At 54.9% G+C, this 22,132-nt stretch overlaps 8 protein-coding genes across 8 annotated transcripts; 4 read left to right on the plus strand and 4 right to left on the minus strand.

Annotated features, from left to right (window-relative positions):
* Positions 1–2,156: 2,156 nt before the first annotated feature.
* Positions 2,157–2,501, plus strand: K437DRAFT_266588 (uncharacterized protein; the record flags this gene model as incomplete). Its single annotated transcript, XM_013389800.1, has 1 exon — positions 2,157–2,501. The coding sequence occupies one exon, from the start codon at positions 2,157–2,159 to the stop codon at positions 2,499–2,501; it is 345 nt and encodes a 114-aa protein (XP_013245254.1).
* Positions 2,502–3,796: 1,295 nt separating this feature from the next.
* On the plus strand, positions 3,797–8,276 carry K437DRAFT_254166 (ARM repeat-containing protein). Its single transcript, XM_013389801.1, has 6 exons — positions 3,797–4,304; positions 4,371–4,646; positions 4,707–4,973; positions 5,053–7,461; positions 7,537–7,678; positions 7,739–8,276. Exons 1-6 carry the CDS (start codon positions 3,954–3,956, stop codon positions 7,804–7,806), a joined length of 3,513 nt encoding a protein of 1,170 aa, XP_013245255.1. The 5' UTR covers positions 3,797–3,953; the 3' UTR covers positions 7,807–8,276.
* Positions 8,277–8,603: 327 nt separating this feature from the next.
* On the minus strand, positions 8,604–8,825 carry K437DRAFT_220735 (uncharacterized protein; the record flags this gene model as incomplete). The annotated part of the gene is made up of 1 exon (XM_013389802.1): positions 8,604–8,825. The coding sequence occupies one exon, from the start codon at positions 8,823–8,825 to the stop codon at positions 8,604–8,606; it is 222 nt and encodes a 73-aa protein (XP_013245256.1).
* Positions 8,826–9,490: 665 nt separating this feature from the next.
* On the plus strand, positions 9,491–11,876 carry K437DRAFT_254167 (MFS general substrate transporter). The gene is made up of 4 exons (XM_013389803.1): positions 9,491–9,929; positions 10,015–10,086; positions 10,149–10,430; positions 10,508–11,876. Exons 1-4 carry the CDS (start codon positions 9,736–9,738, stop codon positions 11,778–11,780), a joined length of 1,821 nt encoding a protein of 606 aa, XP_013245257.1. The 5' UTR covers positions 9,491–9,735; the 3' UTR covers positions 11,781–11,876.
* Positions 11,877–12,218: 342 nt separating this feature from the next.
* On the minus strand, positions 12,219–14,977 carry K437DRAFT_4743 (glycoside hydrolase family 79 protein). The gene is made up of 2 exons (XM_013389779.1): positions 13,639–14,977; positions 12,219–13,573 (listed from the first exon to the last, which is right to left on the minus strand). The coding sequence occupies exons 1-2, from the start codon at positions 14,684–14,686 to the stop codon at positions 12,333–12,335; spliced, it is 2,289 nt and encodes a 762-aa protein (XP_013245233.1). The 5' UTR covers positions 14,687–14,977; the 3' UTR covers positions 12,219–12,332.
* Positions 14,978–18,101: 3,124 nt separating this feature from the next.
* Positions 18,102–18,651, plus strand: K437DRAFT_277563 (sorting nexin-3; the record flags this gene model as incomplete). The annotated part of the gene is made up of 3 exons (XM_013389804.1): positions 18,102–18,203; positions 18,275–18,496; positions 18,586–18,651. The coding sequence occupies 3 exons, from the start codon at positions 18,102–18,104 to the stop codon at positions 18,649–18,651; spliced, it is 390 nt and encodes a 129-aa protein (XP_013245258.1).
* On the minus strand, positions 18,591–20,047 carry K437DRAFT_254174 (UPF0057-domain-containing protein). The gene is made up of 4 exons (XM_013389805.1): positions 19,832–20,047; positions 19,300–19,386; positions 19,171–19,203; positions 18,591–19,092 (listed from the first exon to the last, which is right to left on the minus strand). Exons 1-4 carry the CDS (start codon positions 19,859–19,861, stop codon positions 19,069–19,071), a joined length of 174 nt encoding a protein of 57 aa, XP_013245259.1. The 5' UTR covers positions 19,862–20,047; the 3' UTR covers positions 18,591–19,068.
* Positions 20,048–20,903: 856 nt separating this feature from the next.
* On the minus strand, positions 20,904–21,753 carry K437DRAFT_4879 (uncharacterized protein). Its single transcript, XM_013389780.1, has one exon. The coding sequence runs from the start codon at positions 21,509–21,511 to the stop codon at positions 21,002–21,004; it is 510 nt and encodes a 169-aa protein (XP_013245234.1). The 5' UTR covers positions 21,512–21,753; the 3' UTR covers positions 20,904–21,001.
* Between the last annotated feature and the right edge of the window lie 379 nt (positions 21,754–22,132).

Below are 22,132 nucleotides of genomic sequence, written 5' to 3' on the forward strand. Positions count from 1 at the left end.
GGTTGGGGAAGAGTTTCGCGATGATCTGCGATGTCCCTCCTGCGTGTAGCCGCTCTATTGCGGAACTGACGTGCAGATGCAGCTGCTGGAAATAGTGTCCTTGATGCCCAGAAGCAGCGAGCGCGATGCTCCAGCTAAAGCTGAAGCTGCTGCTCTTTGTGCGCCGCCGCGCTGCTGCACCCCGACGCCGAGGCGGACGTGTGCAGGCTGATACGCTGCAGGCTGTGTCCGAGCGCGGGTGATGGCGGCAGGGACAACAGGTCGGCATGTGGCGCGAGCGGAGATGACGTGACTAAGATGGGCGAGTAGCGGCGCGCTAGTTGCTTTGGTCGCACTAATTGCGCTGGCACCGCCGCTGTTGCTGCCGCTGGCTCTGTGCAGGCCGGCGCGCCCGTCGAGCCGCGGCGTGGGCTCGGAGAGTTAAGCGCTGACGCAGAGGCGGGCGAGCGCGGGAGCGAGGTGCGCCAGTGCGAAGCTGACCAAGTGCAGGGACGAGCGGTGCTATATGTAGGGTCTTCCGAGCGCGCTTGCGCTGCTGTGGTAGTAGTAGGCACGCGGCTGCACATGCGGCATGTGATATGCCGGGCTGGATCTTTGTGCAGGGGTGCTGAATATGGGCGACGGCACTACGCTAGTGGAGCGATTTAGATTAGATAGGACTTGAATGCAAGCAGCTCCTTCGGAAGCCCCGGCGTGGCGCTTCTAGACCCGCCTTTGTGCGAAGATAGGCTGTAGGCAACAAACTGTGCCTCGCTCACAGCCTCCACTCCTGGTTCGTTCGAGCTACAGGACCTGCTGGAGACAACCTTTCCCTGATTTCCAACTTCCACGGACATCTCGACCTGATCTACTGGAGATAAACTGTCTCTGGCTTAAAGATTCCACATTCATCCGGAGCATCCATCGCAACAGATCAAGCCCAAAGACTTGTCGGCGGAGCGCCAGATGCTCATATTAGGATTCTTGGGAGACCGTCCCGAGCCTAGCGAGTGCCATTGGCTCTGAACGTGTGGTCCCTCGTGATCGCGTGCACAGCGGCATCGTCTTTGGCTCTCCTCCGACGCCTTGTAATTGTGCACTGTATGGCAGTTGAAGGCCGGCCTAAGGGGCGCCTGATCGCAGCCATCACGCAAGGAGTGAAGGTCCCCCATACCACTCGTCTACGATCCACGCAGTGAGATGCAGACCTTGTGTCGAAAATCACAGCGCCAGAAGTTGCACCCAGACTGCTAAATGTAGAAGGAACGTTGACATTAAGATAATCAAGTGTTGCTCCGCTTGTCTAAACACTTTTGTGACATTAGCGGCGCTTCCGCCGCGAGACTGGTCCACGCGTCGACCTGCCAAGAGATATTTGCGGTCGAAAAGCACACGCGGCTTCGGCTCTCTCGAGCTCGAGTTATCTCTCTCTTCCCCTCCCCTCGTCTCGAAAATTGATCTCAGGCAGCCACACGGTGGCCCAAAAGGGTTATGATGACAATAGTGGACATGGACGAGCGTGAGGAAGATGTGATCGAGGGTGAGCCACGCTGTGCGCAAAGGAGGCATGATGGGCGATTGGCTCTCTAAGAACTCGTTGCAGTCCCGATGCGGGTTCAGCGCCGGCTTCCATGGAGGCAGAATAGGTCTCTGTGCAAAATATGATTACAAGAGAAGCTGTGCGATGAAATCAATACGGAAAGACTCCAGATAAAAACTGGAAGTGCGCGTCTGCCGGTGCAGCGTCCACTCCCTCATGTAGAGTGACTTCGGACGGTTCTCACTTGACAGGCTTTGAGCTGTTGCCGCATCTGGCAACGGGGGGACCCCGAATCAAGCCTAAGAATCGCCTCGATCAATACGAGAGTTTTCGCAAGATGCCCTCGCTGCTGATTTGGCTGTGGTATGAAGTGGTAGTCCCCTACAAAAAAGCCAAAACCAAAACAAGTTAAGGTGGGAGTAAGGACAGTGAGCGCGCCTCGTGACTATGCCTTCTCGCGTTCCCCTCTACGATCGAACGCTGACCTACCCCGCTTTTCTTCTGCAACCCGCAAAAATCGTTGACCATCGAAGAGGGCCAGGAAATCCTCTCCAGTCGCTTCCCGGAATTGACGCAGGCGCCTGCGCGTGTGTTTGGCGAGAACAGCGAGCCGCTTCCGCTAACAGTGGAGGAGACGATGTCGGCGGAACGGCAGGGGCGCAAGGAGGGCCTGCTGATCGCCGACCACGCAAGCGCAAGCACACGCTCGTCAAATCTTTCGTCATCATGGAGAGCCGGATCAGCTGGTGGATACGCATCGGCGGCGCATAGCCTTGCAAGGAACCCAGGAACCTCCTCCATGCCCACTCCGTGGCAGCTGCCGCTCGAACACGACCTCGACACCATCGAGCGACAGTCGAAGGACCGCCGCCACTTTGAGCTGCCCAAATCGCTCGTCAACTCCAAGTGTCTCAAATACCATGGTTCTGGCAAAGCTACCTGTAGCACCTGCAAGGATGAACCGGCCGACGAGTCCCGGTAGTGCAATGGTTCTGGCGAGGAGAAGAGCGGCATCGAGTACCTGCTATGCCATGGCTATGGCATCCTCTACTTCGATACTTGCAAAGGTACCCTTCTCTCCACCTGCAGCATCTGCTAGGGTCAAGGCACTGTAGAACAGGCCGTCATCATCGAAGTCCGCATTCGAGGCATCGACTTCCGGCCCGTATTCGTCGCAGCTCTCTTCCCTGCGGCCGGGGACAACTCGCTCGAAGTCGTGCAGACGGCCGCGTGCGACGCACGTCCGACCTGATGCGCAAGCTCGCCCAGAGCAGCGTCACTAAGGGCATGCACCCCTTCGTACGCGTCACCGCTGCCTGCTCGCTATAGAACTCCATTTCGCACGTCGTTCAAATCGATGTTCCCCAGGCTGCCGGGGTGTTGCAAAAGAAGGGCACCACAGCTGCAGCCCGTCGGTTTTCATCGCCGACTGCAGACCATTGCGCTTCACTTCATCACCCCCTCCGACCTGGACCTCCAGCCGGCCACGATGAGCGCGGGGGACTTTGCGCACGCGATCGACCGCCGACGTTAGCAAGCTCGGGCCCCCGATGCGCAAGCTGCTCGAAGCCATTGCTACGACGAGGTCCCGCTGCCGACGGCAGGCTCGACCGATGTGCTCCCAGCCGCCGCTCCGGCGCCCATGACGCCGCTCACCAAGTCGCTCCGCCCGCACATCAGCCCATTCAATCAACTGGTCGTCATGACACCCTCCCACTCAGTCCCCGGAACGCCAGAACAGAATTCTTGGATGTCCACACAGCCTTTTCGCGTTGTCCATCTTTGACGCTTGACGCAATGACTCATGACGCTTGAAGATAATTGCTGAGTTAAGACGGGGCTTTGCGGAGTGGGGGGAGGGGGCTGTGGATTGTAGTTTGCGGGTATGCTTTGATATTATAACAAAGAAAAGGTGTTGATCTCGCATAAGTTGCCTATAACACTTCATGGTGATGACCAGCCAGCTTATATGCAGGACATGTCTAGAATTTCATATATACAAGGGACCGAGTGGGGACACACCAGGCAGATTTGCAACCCCCCGCAATGATTGCGGTTGTCCCTGGCCCTGAATACATCTTTTCACGACTGTGGTCGGGATCCAAGCTGAGGCAACGAAAGTAGAATCTGCTTGAGCATGCCTAAATGTCATTTCATTCTTTTGCAACCCCACCAGAAAATAATTCAAATTGCGTGTCCAACAACCTGCAAGCATCAGGAGCATTAGATTCTTTCAATGACTGTTCCCGCCATTACCAGATCATTCATTTCGAAAGTTCTGACTACAATTCGTACGCTGACGACTTGCTCCTTCGGAGTCCTCGTTGCTGACCACATGGCCTGTTAAAGTCGCCTTGCGCTGTGAGCGCACACACTGTGTACCTGCTCGTGTGAGTGCTTCTCGACCAGTGCCACCTCGGCTCGACTTGGCGGAATGTCTGAAGCTGCATCTGCTGCTGCAACCAACACATCGGGCACGGCAAACAAGGCGGCAGCTATTGCAGCCGAGCGGGACCGGAAGCGCCAACAGCTACGCGATGCAAACCTTCGCATCTGGGAATCGGGCCCCGCGGTTACGCACACGGGGCCATTGGACTCGAACCTCAAAAAGAACACGGCGTTCGTGAAACGTGTAAAGCAAGGTCTTGGTGCCGATGCGAGAGATCAATTGATCAAAGAGCTCGGCATTTTGAACCTGGACAAATACCTCGAGGAGATATTGCAAGTCGTCCCGGAGGGTCTTTCTAAGTGCACCGCAGCAAAAGACAGCTTTGCAGCGATTGAGGTAAGCGTTCAACTGCAGGCCGCTTGCCCCTTTTGCTCATTCTAGTCTCTCGCCAAAACACCTCAGATTTTGTCGGCGTTCCATACCCGTTTTGGCGGCCCAGCATTCTCCAAACCGGTATCCGTGCAACTGTCCGCGCAGCTAGCGCAACCGTCCCGGGCCTCTATTCAAGCTCTGTCGCCGGAACAAAAGGAAAGAGAAGAGAGCATGCGCATTGCACGTCAAAAAGGAATCATTCGTGTGGCTGCAGATGCTGCTCTCGTCGAATGCGTTCGCGGAGATGGACAGGGAAGCGAGGGGACACCTGGCCTGGAATGGCTGTACACTACCACACGGGACATGGTGAGAATATCGAATGCCTTAGCTCTGCGGCATCGCAGCTTACAAGTGGGTGTCGATTAGCTTACCTCAGATCGTGAGCACGCCAACGTACCGATCTTGACGGTGCTGCTCAAGGCCCATGGCACTGTTTTGCTCGGACCAAAGTCTGCGAATGTAGACGAAGTTTCGGACACACTCCAGGAGGTATCGCTGCAAGAGCATGGCAGCGCGGCGAGCGAGCGGCCCGTACCCGTTCTTCAAGTACCCCTCGAGTGGCAGGCTAAGTTTCGAAAGCTTTGTGCGATATATTTTGGCACGCTTTCCAAGAGAATATCCAGGGACCACCTTGTGAGTAGTCATGAGCCGAACTTCTTTCATACCAAGCTGCAGACGCACTGACTGACGAGTCATCTGTATGCAAAAACAGCGCCTTTTCGAACAAGACAAGCGTAACCATGAAGCGTACATTCGCTCTGGTGAAATATTCGAAGATCGGCAACAAAACTATGAAAAGATGACAAAGAATCTCGACAAGCTCATCGAAGCTGGCAAGGGGCTTTCCGAGCTGATCGATGTGCCCATGCCGGTACTGCGCGAGGCAAAGGAAATCGCTCTAGGCGGCTCAGTCGGTGTCAACCTCGATGCAACACCCAATCTTCAAAGTACCGACGCTGAAGAGAGATATGCAAGTGGCATGAGCCCCTGGGAGGATGAAGACACGCGAAAATTCTACGAAGACATTCTTGATCTCAAAGACGTTGTCCCTGCCAGCGTATTAGCGCTGGAAAAGGGTGCATCAGAGCCAATACTCGACGGGTGGGCAAAGCAGAAGGAAGCACTTGATGCCTCGAGCCGGACCGATGCAGAGGATAAGGAACAGCCTTTAGCAGCTCAAGGCGCGCATGAAGAGGTTATTGCGATCGTCGAGAACAGCCCATGTCTACCGAGCAAAGACCTTGATTCTTCGTCGCAGCCCCAGTCACCAATGCTCCACGCCGATATGCCCCATGATGATGTGGAAGAAGATAGCGAGGGTCAAATCACTGCAGGCCCAGCCGCACAACTCAACGCTCTGTTGGCGAAGCTGCCAGAAATGACAAACCGCGCCATGATTGACTCGGCTGCTGTTGACTTCGTGTACCTCAACAACAAGCTTGCGCGACGCAAGTTGGTGCGCGCCACCTCCAACGTCCCCAGGAACCGGTCTGATCTCATTCCGTACTACGCTCGTCTCATCGCAACTCTCAACCGGTATATGCCAGATGTCGGCACTCTTGTCACATCTACTCTAGATGAGGAATTTCGCTACTTTCAACGCAAGCGCCAGGCGGACATGCACGAGAGCCGAGCAAGGAATGTGCGATTCCTGTCAGAATTAACAAAGTTCAAGGTCACACCAATTCACATCATCTTTCATTGCCTCAAAGTGTGCTTGGACGGATTCAGCGGGCACAACATTGACAACCTGGCCGGCTTCCTTGAAGGCTGTGGTCGCTTTCTGTTGCGCACACCAGAGACAAGTGATCGCATGCGATCCGCACTGGAACTGCTCCGCCGCAAACGTGCGGCGACAAATCTGGATCACAGGCAAGTCCTGATCCTCGACAATGCATACTATCAGTGCAATCCACCCGAGCGCAAGGCCACACAAAAGCGAGAACGCAGTCCGATGGAGCAGTTCATTAACCACCTGGTCTTCAATGTCCTTTCGAAAAAGCACCTGGAGAAGGTCCTTAAGCTCATGCGCAAGCTTCATTGGGAGGATCCAGCTATCATAAAGCACCTACACGAAGTCTTTACCAAGATGTGGAAGGTCAAGTTCAGCCACATCCATCTGCTTGTGATACTGCTGCACGATCTTCAGCCCTACCACTCGGACTTTTCCATCCGCGTCATTGACCAAATTTGCGAGGACATACGTGCTGGAATGGAAGCGAACATCTTTAAGAACAACCAGCGCCGCGTTGCAACTGTCAAATTTCTCGGCGAGCTGTACAACTACCGCATGATCAGCTCGAGCATCATTTTTGATCAACTGTGGAGCTTTACCACGTTTGGACACCGCAACGGGACGCCGCTACCCAACCAGATTTCGCCGCTGGATGCACCCGATGATTATTTTCGCGTACGTCTGGTCTGCACCCTGCTCGACACGTGCGGGATGTGCTTTGACCGCGGTTCTCCCAAGAAACGCCTCGACGAGTTTCTTGTCTTTTTCAACTTCTATCTGATGTCGAAACAGCAGCCGCTTCCCATGGACGTCGACTTTATGCTCTCCGACCTTCTTGAATCGTTGCGCCCCAATTTTGAGCTGAAGAAGACATTTGAGGAAGCAGCACAAGCTGTGCAAGAAATGGAAAGGGCGAAAGGTGTCCCTTCTGCCCAACAGGAGGCCGAAGAAAGCGACGATGAATCAAGCGATGACGACGACGACGACGACGACGTAGGACAAAGAGGGAACCGTGCTCGGTCGTCTGGAGCCACAACTCCTATCGATGGCGCAGATTCGGATGCCGACACAGAGATCGACAATGCTGTTGATGAACCGCATATCGAAGATGAATCGATGATAATGCGGGGCGAGAGAGAGCGGCAGATGCTTCAAGAGCAAGACGAGGAATTCGCCCGCGAGCTGGCAAAGATGATGGCGGAGAGCTCATCCGTGCCACCGGGAGGAGCAACTCGCTCACAAAAGGGACTCTTCGATGCAGCGATCCCGCTCTTAAAGAGATCGTCGGCATCAGTTGCAGAGTCTGTCGACCAGACCGAGGCAGTCGCTAAAGATGGCCAGCACATGAAGTTCAGCCTGTTGTCGAAGCGTGGCAACAGGGTTCTGGTGGGGATACTTTTTTGCGTCCTTGTCTCTCACAATGCTCCACTCTGACGAAGTTTATTTGCATTGTTTTCACAGACACATGACGTCGATGTCCCGATTGACGCAGCAATTGCGGTCAACACTCGGACCAAACAAATGCGTGATGCGGCTGAAAGGCAGCAATTGAAGCAGCTTGTCTTATCGTACGAGGGGCGCGAGCAGGAGCGGCAAGACGAATGTGAGTTGTCTCGCCTAATCAAAAGGAATGTGGGCTGACGTTATCCATTCGATCGGATAGCGCTGATGCACGAGTTCAAAAACCGAGGTTTCAAGGTCAAAGTTGTCAAAGATCGCAATGCTGGATAGGAGTTGTCCAGTGCAGATGCCGCATCAATTCTTGAAGCCGACTGCCTCAACAATGGGCGGCTGGCACTCTTTCCGCCGCCGCCTTATAGCATCGAATGGGCTTGATGATCGGCAATGCAGCTTCTTTGCCTGTCTTCTGCCGTTCTATCGCACGCTAGCCGGAGACGAGGGTAATGGGAAACCAACGGCGAGGTCGTCGCGGAACGGGCAAAGCGTCCTGCAGGGAAGTTACATGTCCCTAACCCGGTCCGCACAGTAGCGAACGGTACCGTCGGTCAAGAACCCATACGATAGCGGCACATTCCCGCTGTTCCCTTCGCAAGTCTACTTGGCAAACATTGACTTGCCTGCTGGCACGCAAATAGCACGGCTTAGGGAAGTCCACAGCCAGCCCATCAGACTGAGATTCAATTCCCCCAAGCTGGGACAGCATGTATTGCAATTCAGATGGTGACAATGCTGGAAGGGCCCGAACGGCGAGACCTCTGCTGCACTTATCATGCGCTGGATCATGGCGCACACCCTTTCCACCTTGTCCATGCTTGCGGTGTCATCCAAACGAGCCCGCACTCTCGATCTCCTTTTCTGAGGTCCGCTTTAAGCGCTTGTGTCTAAAACTGATTCCCTGATCCTGGTCTTCTAGTACGCTTCCATTTTGTAACCCTTCAAAGGGACATTACTTCCCATGCCGTTTGCAACGCAATGCCTGAACTTGCTCCTTCATGCTCGTTAAGGCGGCGTTCGCTTTCTCTCTTGCTTTCTTGGGGAAACCCATATTTAAGGTTTCCACTCCCCGCTTAATGGCTCAAGAATCTTCTTCCCGCCATCCGTCTTTTGGCGAGCAGCTGGCGACCTTTCTTTGTTCGTAGGCGAGAGAGGAATCCGTGCTTGCGCTTGCGTTTGCGTTGCGAGGGCTGATATTCGGACCCATACGTCACACAGCGAGCTTGCTGTGACTGCGGATGCGATTGGCGTAATGAGGGAAAAGGCGTTGTTCGAAGAAAAGAATGTGTTGACATAGACGATGTGAAGGGCGAGGAGGCTCTTGAAAAGATCCTCCCGAGAAGGGTACTTGTCGTGCCTAGGCGTGCGGGCGATGGCGAAAATGATTTCACCTCGGATATCTGGCGCCCTTGTTCTATGTATGATGCCACTGCGATGGTCGGAATCGACCTAGCGGCTCTCAACGAAGCCGCATGGATATTGAATATAGGTAGCCGCGATGGTCCGGCGATGGGAAGGCGAGAGGCCATGGCGACGGTTAATGCGTGACTTCAGCTGCCACCTTAGGCTTCTTTCTAAGTTTCCTTTCGAGACAAGGCGAGTGAGCTTGTGGTTCCTCAAAGATGCCGGAGGTTGCCTGCAGAACCTTCGATGTGGATTTCCTCTTGTAAGGAAGCATTGAGAATGGATACCGAGAAGTCGAAAAGGGACCGTCGACGAGATTGTGTTTGATGAGGGCAGGAGGGAAAGAGTCGTTGTCGTTCGGTGCAATTGAGTGACAGAGCCATTTTTAGGGTTGCTCGCTTGCGTCTTGCAGCTTGCCCCCTCTGCGGCGAGTCACAATTAGGATTGTGGCTTGCGCCAAGCAGCAGCTCACGTTGTTGATCGCAATTCTCATGAACAGGGTGGGGTTCATCAAATATTGGCTGTCTACTAGCTTCACGCACTTGCATGCTGAGCACCAGGATGTATCGGACTGAAAACGCAGCTATTTTCGTCCTTGCCAAGCCTTGGTTACGCTAGACATATCGCCTCCCTCTCGGATCGTCCTCCCAGTGCCATCGTTGTGCGCCAACGAGGAGCCTGCCACCCTGCTGTTGTATCCATCACTAACGCCATCGTTCACCCGTCCCTCCGGGGCCAGCTTCTTGTCGTCCTCGGTATCGAGTCTCAGCCTCAATCCCCAACATTTTAATCCACGCAATCATGTCGCTTATGCAAGCGACTGGCGCTGGCGAACCCAATGAGGTACGCGTTACCCCCACGGCTACCTCGCCCACAGCAGACGCTATATCCAACACTGGGAAGGACGAGCAGATGGCGCCCTCACTTTCCCGATTTCAGACCGCAGTAACTGCTCTTTGTATCGCCGCCAACAGTTTGACCGCTGGTAGCATGTTGTGAGTCGTTCAGCGCCTTAGTAGCCTCAATCGCCGGGGTTCAGGTGTTGAACACGCTCATCCCTCCGTTGATGATACGTTATAGCTGCTTTCCCCTCATCGGGCCGTCTCTCATGGCAGATCTATCCCTAAGTCTCAAGCAGACCAACACCATTTGGTGAGCTTACCTTCTTCACTTTATACCTATTCCACACACCCTTATTATCAATTGCATCACAGGGTTGGTGCAGTTATGGGCGAGTACATCACCGCCGCCTTTTGGGGCGCACTGGCAGATGCATTCGGCCCACGCCCGCTGTCCGCCGCCGCAGCTGTGCTCTTTGGCGTCGGGTACAGTCTAATGGCGCATGGTGACGCCACCGCTGTGAAACTCAACCGGGCACAGCAGCATCAGAGGAAACTTGCGGGAATGGTCGCCACACCGTACCAGACGAGCTCCTCCCTGGGATTCGTCCCCATGACGTTCGCTTTCGTCTTAGTTGGAGCCGGTGTCTCTGCCAGGTGAGTGCAGGTCTTGCTCCTTTTCAGTCTTGGGGGGCACTGCCCTAACGCCAGTATGACCGCCTGTACATCTATAGTTACTTTTCGGCGGTTACCGCCTCGACACGCCTGTTTCCATCCCACCCTGGGCTAGCCATCTCCCTTCCCCTGACCCTCTTCTCTCTATCCTCACTCTTTCTGACGTCTATCGGCTCGCACTTCTTTATCGACGCGACGACCGGCGATTTAAGCGCCGCAACCTTTCTTACCTTCCTAGCGGTCCTGTTGACCATCACCAATGGCGTCAGCACTTTCTTCATGCTTGCACCCGAGGTCAAGCCATCGCAGGCTGAGGGCGTCAAGAAGAAGCGTGTGACCGTGCAAGACCGAGCAGTGTCAATGTTAGCCGACGAGAGGTTACCCCTTTTGTCTACCAACGCAGATTCGGATCTCGAGGAGAATAGCGGCGCCGACCAGGCGAGGAGTACCGCGAATGTCGGGGCATCCAGCAGCAGTATATCACTTGTGCCGAGGTCCGCCTCATTGCGCGACTTCCTCGCCACCCCGTCAGTCTGGATCTTGGCATTACTCATGTTCACCGCTGTCGGAGGTGCGGAAATGGTCATGAGTAGCGTGGGGAGTATGGTCGTCTCCCTCCTTGGGGGCGGGATCGTCACACCTTCACATGGAGCTACCGGAAGCGCCGTGACATCAGCTGATGAAAACTCGCCAGATCTTCCGGCAATGAATCACGAAGCTCTCCGATGGAGGAGCATGCAAGTGCAGCTGCTCGCGACAGCCAACACACTCTCTCGTCTTGTTTCTGGCCTCGTAACCGACTTTCTCTCGCCAAGTCGACCAAAAGCTCCTCCACTTTCTGACACAAGCGACGTCAGCGCTACACGCCGAATTCTGCACTTCGTAGGAAATATTCGCGTGTCGCGAATGACAATCCTGCTCACCTCCACCACATTACTGACAGCAGCTTTCGCATTTTCCGCCTTGGCGCTGAGTACGCTCCATGAACTCGTCGGCGTGAGCCTGCTTGTCGGCATCGGGTACGGCTTCACCTTCACCCAGGTGCCCTCCATCGTAGCAAACGCTTATGGCCTGCGCACCTTTGGTCGCTCTTGGGGATTACTCACCTACTCGTGCGCTGCAGGAAGCCTTGGCTTCTCCTTGCTCTACGCTGTCGTCTCTGACGTTGTAGGCGAAGACCCTGCACGTCAGGATGGAACTCACGTCCCATTGGGCGTATGTTTGCATGGCCGAAGCTGTTTCCAACTAAGCTTTGCCCTAGCCGCTACTGGGACAGCTGCAGCGACGCTCCTGGCAGTACCTCTATGGAGGAGATGGCGAACTTATCTCTAGGCGTGACTATTCTTTCTTAATGCGCTCTTTCATCTACTTCATGGACTCTTGCAATGTACTTTTAGGTCTGCACGCATGCACCCATGCCATCTGTAGGAAACCATTATCAAGTGTCCGTTGTGTGGGGCATCTATGAGTACAAATTCTCGATATTTTACAATCAGGGTGTGTCTCGCCAGGGACGTGATTCAAAAGAAGAAATAGGAGGTGTGCCAGGACTGAAAGGAAGTCCGGACAGCCAGCCGAAATGAACAACTTGATCGGCAAGGACGAAGGCTGTAAAGACCAGAATGCTACAGTGAACAAGCTGCGTAAGGGCTGCATAGATGTGAACTGGTGGCGGCATGTAAGGTGAAGTGTTACGCGCAAAGTGAGCTTTGAACGAAAACCGATTATATTTGCTGATTTGCGAGAGCAGCGACGCGCGACGCGCGCGGTGTTTAAGCGGCACTTAGTTGACTGTAGAGCTATCTTGTGTACAATTGCAGCGTGAATGATTGGTTTGCGTAGAAGATACGAAGTTACAAGAGATGCGAGAAAGCGAAGGAGCCTTCAGCTCATGGACTGTCGGTGCCAGTCGGAAGATCTCTGTTTGGAAACGCCACCTGCGACATCGTTCTTGTACCACGTCTTCGATGAGCTTGGCGTCGCGTCTTCGCTGCCTGTTCGCACATGTATGTACCGCGCGTCTGGCGGTGTCCATGTGCCGCCGTCGCCGCCGCCCGGGTATCTGTGCAGATCTGGCAAACCAGTAGAATCATAACGCCCATGACCGTGCTGCTCCTGCGAGTAGACTAACGTATTGCCGGACTGTTCGCCCTCGTGAATAATGCGAGCTGCAACGAATGCGGAGCCGGGTCGCTCCGACATGATTCTGGCGCTTGAGCGCCTGCGGGTGTCCGTGGTGATCATGTCAGTCGAGCTGTACAGGCGCTTTTGCATGTATGCTCGCTGCCTGCGTCGGCGGCGCAAGCAAACGCATAGGAAGATGGCAAGACCGAAGAAAAAGATGACGGAGAACACGCTAACTGCGATGCCGAGGATGGCGGCGGTGCTGAGCTGCCCATCCGACGGGAAGCCGGTGACTGCCTTGAATGTTGGTAGTGGTGCGCTGGTGGCGTCTGGGCTGGTCTCGCCTCCCTCGGATGTATTGGCTGAGAGCGACTTGCAGTTGTTCTGGTCAACCTGGTTGTTCGACCCGATCGGTGCGCCAAAGGCGGCGACAACGGCTTGCGAGTCACGTACAGGGATGATGAGCGTGCCATCTGACCCGACCTGCACAGTGGCCGTGTTACCATCGTTGACGGTCGTAGGTGCACCGGTGTTGGACTGTTCGAAGGACAGATTGTTCCAGGTGGTATTCTGCTTCGAGTCCGAGCCCTGAGCGGTGAGATAAGACAAATAGGCAGTCTGCCCAGCCATTTTTGGTAGCGAAACGCTGAACGAAATGCTGTTCTTGGGGTAGACGTAGCTCTGAGACTCTTGCGTATTGATCAGCACGGTGGAAGCGAGATCATTTCCTCTGTAGACCGAGTAGGCAGCGAGATGGCTGTTGTATGCGCCTGGAACGTTACCAATCATGAGAGTTCCGATGCGAGTATTGCACTGCGCACCCACGATCTGCGACATTGCCGCAAAGGCATAGTACGACGAACGGACGTGGGGACCGACGCCATTGGCATTGCCTGGTTGCCAAGGCGAGCCATACGAGTTGTCCGTCATGTGCATCTGCACCGACGAAACTTTAATGGTGGCAGCATACAGGAAAAAGTTGAGAGTCCAAAGCGTATTAGCTGCAAGAAAGGCAGGGGCCATCAGCAGGAGAACCGAATTAGACGTCTGCGCGAGAAAGATTTACCAAATGTATCGCTGATGCCCTGAATCCCTGTCGGACCAACGGCGCCCATCTCCCTCAGGTAGTACGGCTTTCCCGTAACGGCCGCTGACTGCGCCTGGTTGGCCCACTCGCCGAACTGTTTGTACGTGTTGGAGAGGTCGAGGAGGTATCCCGAGCTTAATTCGTACGTGCTGACGCCGACGTAATAAAAGTAATCGTGCTGGTTCCACCCGGCGACGTAAATTCCATTATCGACGGCAACTCCTGTGTTGACCAGGTTGCTGATACGGTACGCATGCCCTGATGAGGTGGCCGTCGTGGCCGTCACGGCGGGCTCAAAGAAATTGGTGGGCAAGTTGCGCTTCTTCAGCACCTGGTTGTTGACAGCCTGAGCACGAGTCGACCATTCGGAGCCAAAGTTGTTGACTGTCCAGCCCGAATCGCGGTAGCCATTGATAAGGTATAGGTCTGGCTCGTTTCCAATCTCGAGGCTGACGATTTTGACATTCTGAAGCAAGGTAAATGCAGCCTCTGCTTGCTCTACGAGCCGGTCTACAGCATCTGAGCCGTTGTATGCGAGGTTGAGTCCATAGGTGATGGGCGTATTTGGCGGCATGAGGTCCAACGAGTTGAAGAAGCCAGGACCGATGATGAATTTATCTGTCGGTGTGTTGCCCTGCCCGTGAGGGTTGGAGTTGGTGATGAGGCCTATCCCAGACTCATTCGGGCCGTAAATCATGTTGTCACCGGAGTTTCCCCCGATACGCAGATGCGGCGGCACGCCAGAATAATTGGCGAGGTTGGACAACAGCTGGTACGTTAGCTGGTTGACTGAACCGGATCCGGTGAAAGAGAGCAGATTGGACGGCTCGATTCCCATGCCGGCAAAGGAGGGCGACAGCACGACCGAGAGGCCGTTGGCGGATTGAACATTTGCTGCTGGCGAAAGGCTGACGGTGCCTGCGTTGTTCTGAGCGGTGACAGAAGTCGCAGACGCGAGCAGCAAAGATGCAATCAGACGCAAAGAGGACCGTACTGCCTGCATGTTGGCGCTTCGCAAGGTGAACATGCTTTGTCCAGATCTGCTTGTACTTGGGCAAAGTTGCGAGCGCGAAGCAATGTCTCTGGAGTGCAACGAGCAGTCAAAGGGGGTGGAGCATGGAGGTATGAGCTGTTAATAATAGCACACCACCCGGTACCCGTTCCGCACTGCTCTGTTAAGCCCTTCGCGTTGATGAATGTGTAAGCGGGAGGTAAGGAGGGGCGGGACCAGCATCGACCAATTTTGAGCAGTGCAAATTGCCGCTGCAGCTTCATGTTGTGGGCGGGCCCCTTCGTAGGGCAAGGGAAGATATTCCGCGAAAGAAGTGTCAAGGTGAGTTAGCCAAGAATGTTCGCAGCAATCCGACCTCTTCGCCGCATGAATGTTCTGCTGCAATCTTTAGCAAAGAGCTGTATGTGAGCTGTAGAGAGAAGAGTTAGGCAGCTTCGAAAAAGGTCCGAGAGGCGTAGATGCGCAACTGGATATGTATTGAAGCAGCACAGTTCAGCGTAAGAGGTACGGTCCGAGCAAGGTAGGATGATGACCACGCATTCAGGTACGTCTGACTGGACATGAAACAGTTTCAGCTCCAGCCTCTGCAGTTTGGCTCTCAGGGGCGATTCATCTTCTTCCTCAGCGCACAGTCAGCAGAGGGGAAATGCTGACGACACAGTTTTGGACGAGGAGGACGAGGGCCTTGTGTTGCCCATCCACAAACGCACGCCTTTGCTGTTTCTCATTAAATTGATGATGAAGAATCGAGGCCGATGATGCCTGCGGATGAGAATAGTGTGACGAGCGAGATCGTCAGAGCTCGAGCGCCGACAGTCGACAGTGGCCCGGTGCCTGGGTGGGAGGTGCATGTATAGCAATCATCACATCATCACACAGCTCCGACTACGGTCGCGGACTCACAACGCGACGGGCCGCACGCGCTTGCGTTTGACGCCAGCTGAGCGGACGCGAATATGCCGAGTACCTACACTGCTGAGTACCATAGCGATCACCAGCGCGGCAAAGGCGCAGGAGTCGGCCGGAAAGTGAAGGCTTGTTGTACGCGTTGAATCGGGGGAGTTAAGGTTCGGTGTACGGGAGCTCGGGGTTCTCCCATCCCTGGCAGCTACGTGGAAATTTATTCCCACATCCGGCGCAATATCCCTGACAACCACTGTTGAAACTCGATGTGTACCATCAACTGGTCCACACCGCGATTCGTAGACAGCGAGCACTTCGTTGAGTTCTGCCGTGGTCCTGAAGAACGTACCATCGCTACAGCCACCATGGCTCTCCTTTCAAGAAGTGTATTAGGTGATTCGTTTCAATTGCTTTCAACTCCGCTTCGATTTGGCATCAAGTGTAAAGCACAGGGGAGGGGGGAATAAAGAAGGCAATCCGAAGGCGTGCAGACTCCAAACGCACGGTCCGGGGCCGCGTTGCAGTCCACCGTGCAATAAGATAGGGGCGGTGAAAACAAAAGGGCACATGGAACCACAAATATGATTCGACAGCATGGCGGTAAACCGAAGCCGAAGAAGAGCTCCTTAGACAAAGCCCCACAAGCCCAGGCAAGACACAGTCGCCTTATTGGCTTTCACAGCGAATTTAACTAACATGAACTGTTCTACCCAGTGCAATTGTAGTGAAAGAATTAGGCCCCGATATCATTTCTGATATTCCTGGTTACATGGGTAGAAGTGTGTGGCTGCTCATGGGTCGCGGAACATCGTTGCCTTGACCGTCAGTGGTACCACGGAAGGCTTTTGGACCCGAGTCGAACAACACGCATCTTGGATTCCAACGTAATTAGCAAAATCGATAAACACCTGCCCGAGCGATAAGGAAATATTAGGCCTGTGCACCGAGACGCAGGGTAGCCATCCAAGGTCTTCTAAAGGAGCTTCCGAGTACCCGAGCCTGTGTGAAGCGTGGGGCCTGATTCTTCTCTTGAGGTAGAATCCACCCAGTCCTACGCCGGGACATGGAGGGTTACATCTCAGCAGGTGAATTGATCAATCGTTCAACCGATGAAGTGGGCGAAGCTGCAATGGAGTAGCGTGGCGTGGTGGATCATAGCGTCGTTCACCTGGTGTGGCGTGGATAGGCGTGGTGTGTGCCTGTCGGCGGGCGTGCCGCGCGGCACACCATCAGTGTCTGCACTCGTCACCCACCAAGAGACGACGGACGTTGCTTGTCGATAGGCGATAATGCCATCTTCTTGTATGAGGTCCGGGTTCGACATGCACAACTTCAGACTCCATGCCCGTCGCAGCGCATCTCTCAGCTGAGCATCTTCCGAGGGAAGCAAACAAGACGCAGACTTGTGTGCGCACGCTCTCGCCGGTGATCGCGTCAAAACAGCATGTCAGCAGGACCGCTAACGGATGGAGGGTTCGGCAGCGAGGGCTACCTTGTTCCGTCCGAAGAGGCTGATGTGGAAGAGCACCCATGGGGAGCTCCGCCGGCTGCGCCGGCAGCAGCTTCTTCCAGCAGCAATGCGACATCAGAAACACACAAGTTCCTAGTCGGGGGCCCATCATCTGGCTTGGAAAGCACGAGTGCTGGCTTCATCGGCGGCTCCAGCGCCGCAGCAACAAGCGGCTTTGGAGGGTTCGCCGTCGACGAGGATATAAACAACGGGATCGGGGGCTTTGGTTCTGGCGGCTTCTCAAAGCAGCCGCCTTCGCTGGGAGGATCAGGCTTCTTCAATGCTGGGGCACCGGTGTCAACACCGCCGACGCGGTCGTACTTTGGCGAGCTGTCCAACTTGGATCCCCACGCCAATGGACAGGGCATGGCGAGCGCAACTTCGGGCTCTTCCTTCTTTGGCCAAGCCGCTGAGTCTCCAGATGAGGAAGTTTATCGCTCTGCGCCGTCTTCGCGGTTCACATCAGCAGGCGCCGGCAGCGCTTTCCAACCACCCGCAGCAGCGCCTGACGTTCTTTCGCACCATCAGCAGCAACATCAGTCTGTCTTTGGAGAGCCGCAGGAGCTGCACCAACCGCATACGTCTTCGCAGCTGTGGGGTGGCCCGCCGGATGCTGCTGCTGCTAGTTCAGCGCCCCCTCCACCGCCTAGCAAACAGTCGATGTCGCCTCCTGTATCGCAACAGCACCTTCATCAGCAGTTTCAGCATCATCAACAGCACCAGCCCCCTCACCCTTCAGATCAGCAAGAGAGGGCCCCGTCGAACGGCAATGTTGGCCCCTTGGGGAACTCTTCCGGCTTCCCCAACCAGAGCGGCGCGCAGGCGCAAATGCCATCGGCCTCGCATCGCGCTTTCACATCGCACGCTTCGCACTTTACCGGCGGGGGTGCAGCCGGCAGCGGCGGACTACCGCAAAGCATGCTGCCGGGCGGGTACGCGTACAACTCGAACGTCTCCGCATACTCTCCGTTTGCGCGCGTCGACAGCCTCAACGCGCACAAGGAGACGGCTGAGGACATGTATGGCGTGCCCGAGAACTTCTTGGAGGTGGAAGTGAAGAATGCGATGACGCATGGCTTTGGGCGGAAGCAGTACACGGACTACGAGATCGTCACGAGGGTGAGTGGCGCACCATGTGCTGCCCTGACCTACAGAGGGGAGAATGACAACTGTTTTTAACGTGCCGCCAGACCAACATCCCTGCGTTCAAAGTGCGCTTCTCATCTGTCCGCCGACGCTACTCCGACTTTGAATACTTCCGGGACATCCTGGAGCGCGAGTCGAACCGGGTCAACATCCCCGTGCTGCCTGGCAAAGTGTTCACGAACCGCTTCAGCGACGAGGTGATCGAGTCGAGGAGGGAGGGCCTCGAGCGCTTCTTGCAGATCGTCGCTGGTCATCCTCTTTTGCAAGTGCGTTTCCTTCCATCACAACTGACGAAACATTGTAGCTGATTCTCAGAGACACTCCTTCCCCATTCCCCGCCTACCTGTCCATGAAGACCGGGAGCAAAGTCTTGTGCGCATTCCTACAAGATCCCAATTTCGATCGCTCGCAGTGGATGTAATCTGAGCGCAACGCGAAGACGCCTGTTTGCCTTTACCACATTGTGCAGACGGCACATTCTCAGCTGCACGAAAACGCATGGGTAGCTAGCTTATCTTGCAGCTGTAGCAGCCGTGTCACGGGTGAGCATACCCTGCGGGAGTGGGGGGCTGCTGGAGAAGGTATAGGTTCATTGCCGGGTGCATGTGTAGTTCAGAAGACAGGGGGCGTGTAATCGGTTGCAGAACACTAGAAAAGAGTTGGCTTAGGGAAAGAATCCATGCCAACCAAGCCTGGAGCAGGTCCAAGAGAGCAGATTCGGGCCCTCCCGCAAGGCCACCGAGTCGTCTACAGCGCCCTGCCCCTCACAATGCCGTATGCACGTCTCTCATCTCGGGCTCTTGCTGGAGCCGGAGCTGATCTAAGCACTCGAGCTTGCTCAATACTTAAGAATGATGTAGAGCTGTTAAAGTGTTGCAAAGGGAGTGAGCAGCGTCAGCGACAAGACCCTGGGAAAGAAAGCGGCAAGGTGTGAACGTACAGCGTGGATGATACCTGGAATGTAACCAAGGATCTGTAGAGGAACGAAATCAACGATCGTTTCGTGTGAGCAAACCAGATTCTGGAATAGAAAACGCGCAGTGGGGAAATCGTGTGCCCCACTACTCACAGTAAGCAGGATGTTAATCCAGAAGTCAGCGGCGCATCCACGCTCGAGGAAGACACCCAGCGGCGGGAGGATGACGGCGAAGATGATCTGAGGAATGGGCGCAAGGAAGCGTAAAGAACGGAATAAGGTATGGTCAGTAACGTATCAACTCGCAGGGCTTGTTCTGTCAAAGACAAGGAAGCTGATGCTCAGTCTGGTCGAGAAAAAAACCCTTGCCCAACTCCGCACCCCGCAACTCGCACCCCACGCCTTGCAATGTCCGCACCTCAAGCCAGGCGCAGCATTCTTCGTGGTCTAGTGGCCAGATGCAACGTGGTCCCCTCGCAGCGCCTGACCCGCGCATGTCGGCACTCGTTTCGATACTTCACCCCGATTGTGTGCACCATGCCGCTCCGCAAGATGCACTACTCCTCCTCGCAATGAGTCGCTCGCCATTCCACGATCCTGCTCGCATCCTCCACTGCACGCAACCGGCCATTTCACAGTCTCCTAGCGAGCAGCCGGCACAATCGCGAGGGACGTGCGGGCTCACCTTGCAGATGTCCGAAGCGGTGAAAGGCATGTTGTCCGGGCTATTTCTTTGGGCTGCTTTAACGGTAGATCAGTGCGTACCTTAAGGCGAGCAAGAGCAGCGGTAATGATGGATGTGGGAAGGGGATGTGAAAGGGGTAAACAACGATGCTGTACTTGTACCGCGGGACGTATTTATCGTCATGTGGTAGGGCCGAACAGGGGATGAGGAGCGAGCCTGTGCAGTGTTGTCACCGCGACGTCATGTCAACTCAAGCATACATGCAAGTGAGGGAACAATGCACACATACACACACGGACAGCGCCCTGCCACTCATCTACTGTGCTCCCCGGATCGCAGCACAGCCGAAAAAGATGCTCCCCCGTGCTGTCCTCCTCCCTCTCCTCTCTCCACCAGTTGGGAGCGCGCACAGCAGAACTGCTTGCGACAGCCTGCCAGCGTCAGGCATGTTGGTTGACAGTCACCAAAAAGTGGGCAATCCTGCGTCGTGCGGTGTTGTGCCGCGCAAGTCGCCATGTGGCTTACCTTTGCAACGCGCAGCACTGCTCCGCTCTAGATATCGTTCATCATACGCTCAACAGCTGCCCTGGGCAATGAGTGCAGTCGACTCTGGGCTGCACATCACTGTCACACTCCACGGTGATACACACATGCAGGGCACCAGAGCGCAGCCGCACGTGACACGGGCATGAACAAACGGCAACCATGACGTAACTCGCTCTTCCTCGTCACTCAGCGGGTCCGAGTTCCGGGGAGCAACAATATCCTTGGAAATGACGGTTGCTTGCGCCAACCCCCTCTTTTGCTTAGTACATGTAGCAATCAGGCAGGCTCGCTTCGCCAAGCTGCGCTCGGCGTGTATGAGGCTTACCTACGCCATACGCCGCGCCCCCGGGAAGAGGACGTTCGAGAAATGACTCTGCGCACGAGGCTACTCCGAGAAAATCTCCACCGAGTTCCGCTTCGTGTCGCATCGCGTCTTTTCAGTTGACGAACCCCCCACCTGTACCTGTACTTCTCCTTTTCGGTCTCTGCATTAGCAAACCTACAGCGAAAATGGTCGATGACGCTCTCCAGGCTCCGAAGAGAACGATTTGGACGTTTTTGCGTCTCCAGTGAGCCGCACTCCTCCACTGGAACCCGCGGTAAGATCCTCAAGAATGCAAAAGCTCATTCGCAAAGAGATGCTTCGCAGCACGTCCACGCCAACCTCTCGACTGTACCAGCGCTCGTCAAGAAAGATCGCGAACACGATAAAAGAAGTGATCTTCCGCGGTCTGGCAGTCCACGCAAATTCACTGAGAGGGATGAGTGCAAGGGCAAAGCTTGCATGCTGGGACCACTGCGGATACTGCCGGTGGGGGGAGACTTGCAAGCGCATGGGCCAAGAATATCCCAACGATGTATCCCATTTTCACCCTCTAGAGACTTCTCAAAAAGCACAGGCTGACTTGGGCTAAGTATGTGAAGAAGCACTGCCTTTGTCCGAAGAGCATCAAAGACAGGAGACTGTGGATAGTAGAGAGTCAAGCCACTGACTTCGACAAGATCCCTCTTCACGCCCGAAGCGTCATTTGAAGTTAGCGTACACCCGGTCTCCAAAGTCAACATGCGCCTAGAAGAGAAGTAAAAGAGCCAGAATATACGCAAATCGCTCCCTGGTGTGAGATACAAAGGCATGTACTGGACTGCAGTCGGCAAAGGCTTCAAATCGTCATTGGTCTTCCCATACAGTACCTGGCATGAGCAGACCGGCAAGATGACGGCTTGGCAAAAGGGCAAGAAAGGCTTAAATAATCAAGGATATTTCAACATCACCTAAGGCCTCTTGGCCCAGGCAGTCGAAAAGATTATTAGGATCTACGGTGACTGCATCGTTCTCGAGGAAGGTGCTCCTGCTTACAAGGCCAAGCGGGCAAAGGGGGCGCGCGAGATCGTCGACTACGGACGAACCATCCAGGCGGCAGCCCTGAGCTCAATGACATTAAGAACTGCTGGTCCACGCTGAAGCTCGCATCAGGAACCTGGTCAATGGTACCCACACAATGGGCCAGTTCATGGAGACAGCACAGGTAGGCTGGGAGGCGATTCCACAGCATGAGATTGACAGGCTTATCGATACTATGCACGAACGACACGAGCATGTGAGGAAGGCGAAGCGATCATGCACGAAATATTAGACCCCTCAGGGATTAAATACATATCCAGGACTTGTTACTTGGCTCAAGTGACGAGATTATTGTTAAAGGCTGTAGGAGCAATGTGGGTGAATGGCAAGGAGGGAACATGTGGGTCGCAAGC

Source organism: Tilletiaria anomala (assembly GCF_000711695.1).
Source record: "Tilletiaria anomala UBC 951 chromosome Unknown K437scaffold_10, whole genome shotgun sequence".
Classification (NCBI taxonomy): Eukaryota; Fungi; Basidiomycota; class Exobasidiomycetes; order Georgefischeriales; family Tilletiariaceae; genus Tilletiaria; species Tilletiaria anomala.

Bases quoted from the DNA above. Each gene is read 5' to 3' on its own strand.
- K437DRAFT_254167 (XM_013389803.1), top strand. From the start codon at position 9,736: ATGTCGCTTATGCAAGCGACTGGCGCTGGCGAACCCAATGAGGTACGC. The intron at 9,930-10,014 runs GTGAGTCGTTCA...GATACGTTATAG, and splicing joins TTGACCGCTGGTAGCATGTT to CTGCTTTCCCCTCATCGGGC. The intron at 10,431-10,507 runs GTGAGTGCAGGT...GTACATCTATAG, and splicing joins GGAGCCGGTGTCTCTGCCAG to TTACTTTTCGGCGGTTACCG.
- K437DRAFT_4879 (XM_013389780.1), bottom strand. From the start codon at position 21,511: ATGCCTTTGTATCTCACACCAGGGAGCGATTTGCGTATATTCTGGCTC.
- K437DRAFT_254166 (XM_013389801.1), top strand. From the start codon at position 3,954: ATGTCTGAAGCTGCATCTGCTGCTGCAACCAACACATCGGGCACGGCA. The intron at 4,647-4,706 runs GTGAGAATATCG...GGTGTCGATTAG, and splicing joins ACACTACCACACGGGACATG to CTTACCTCAGATCGTGAGCA. The intron at 7,462-7,536 runs GTGGGGATACTT...TTGTTTTCACAG, and splicing joins AGCGTGGCAACAGGGTTCTG to ACACATGACGTCGATGTCCC.
- K437DRAFT_4743 (XM_013389779.1), bottom strand. From the start codon at position 14,686: ATGTTCACCTTGCGAAGCGCCAACATGCAGGCAGTACGGTCCTCTTTG. The intron at 13,574-13,638 runs GTAAATCTTTCT...CCTTTCTTGCAG, and splicing joins GGGCATCAGCGATACATTTG to CTAATACGCTTTGGACTCTC.
- K437DRAFT_254174 (XM_013389805.1), bottom strand. From the start codon at position 19,861: ATGCCTTTCACCGCTTCGGACATCTGCAAG. The intron at 19,387-19,831 runs GTGAGCCCGCAC...CCCATTCCTCAG, and splicing joins CCGCTTCGGACATCTGCAAG to ATCATCTTCGCCGTCATCCT. The intron at 19,204-19,299 runs GTGAGTAGTGGG...GTTCCTCTACAG, and splicing joins GGATTAACATCCTGCTTACT to ATCCTTGGTTACATTCCAGG.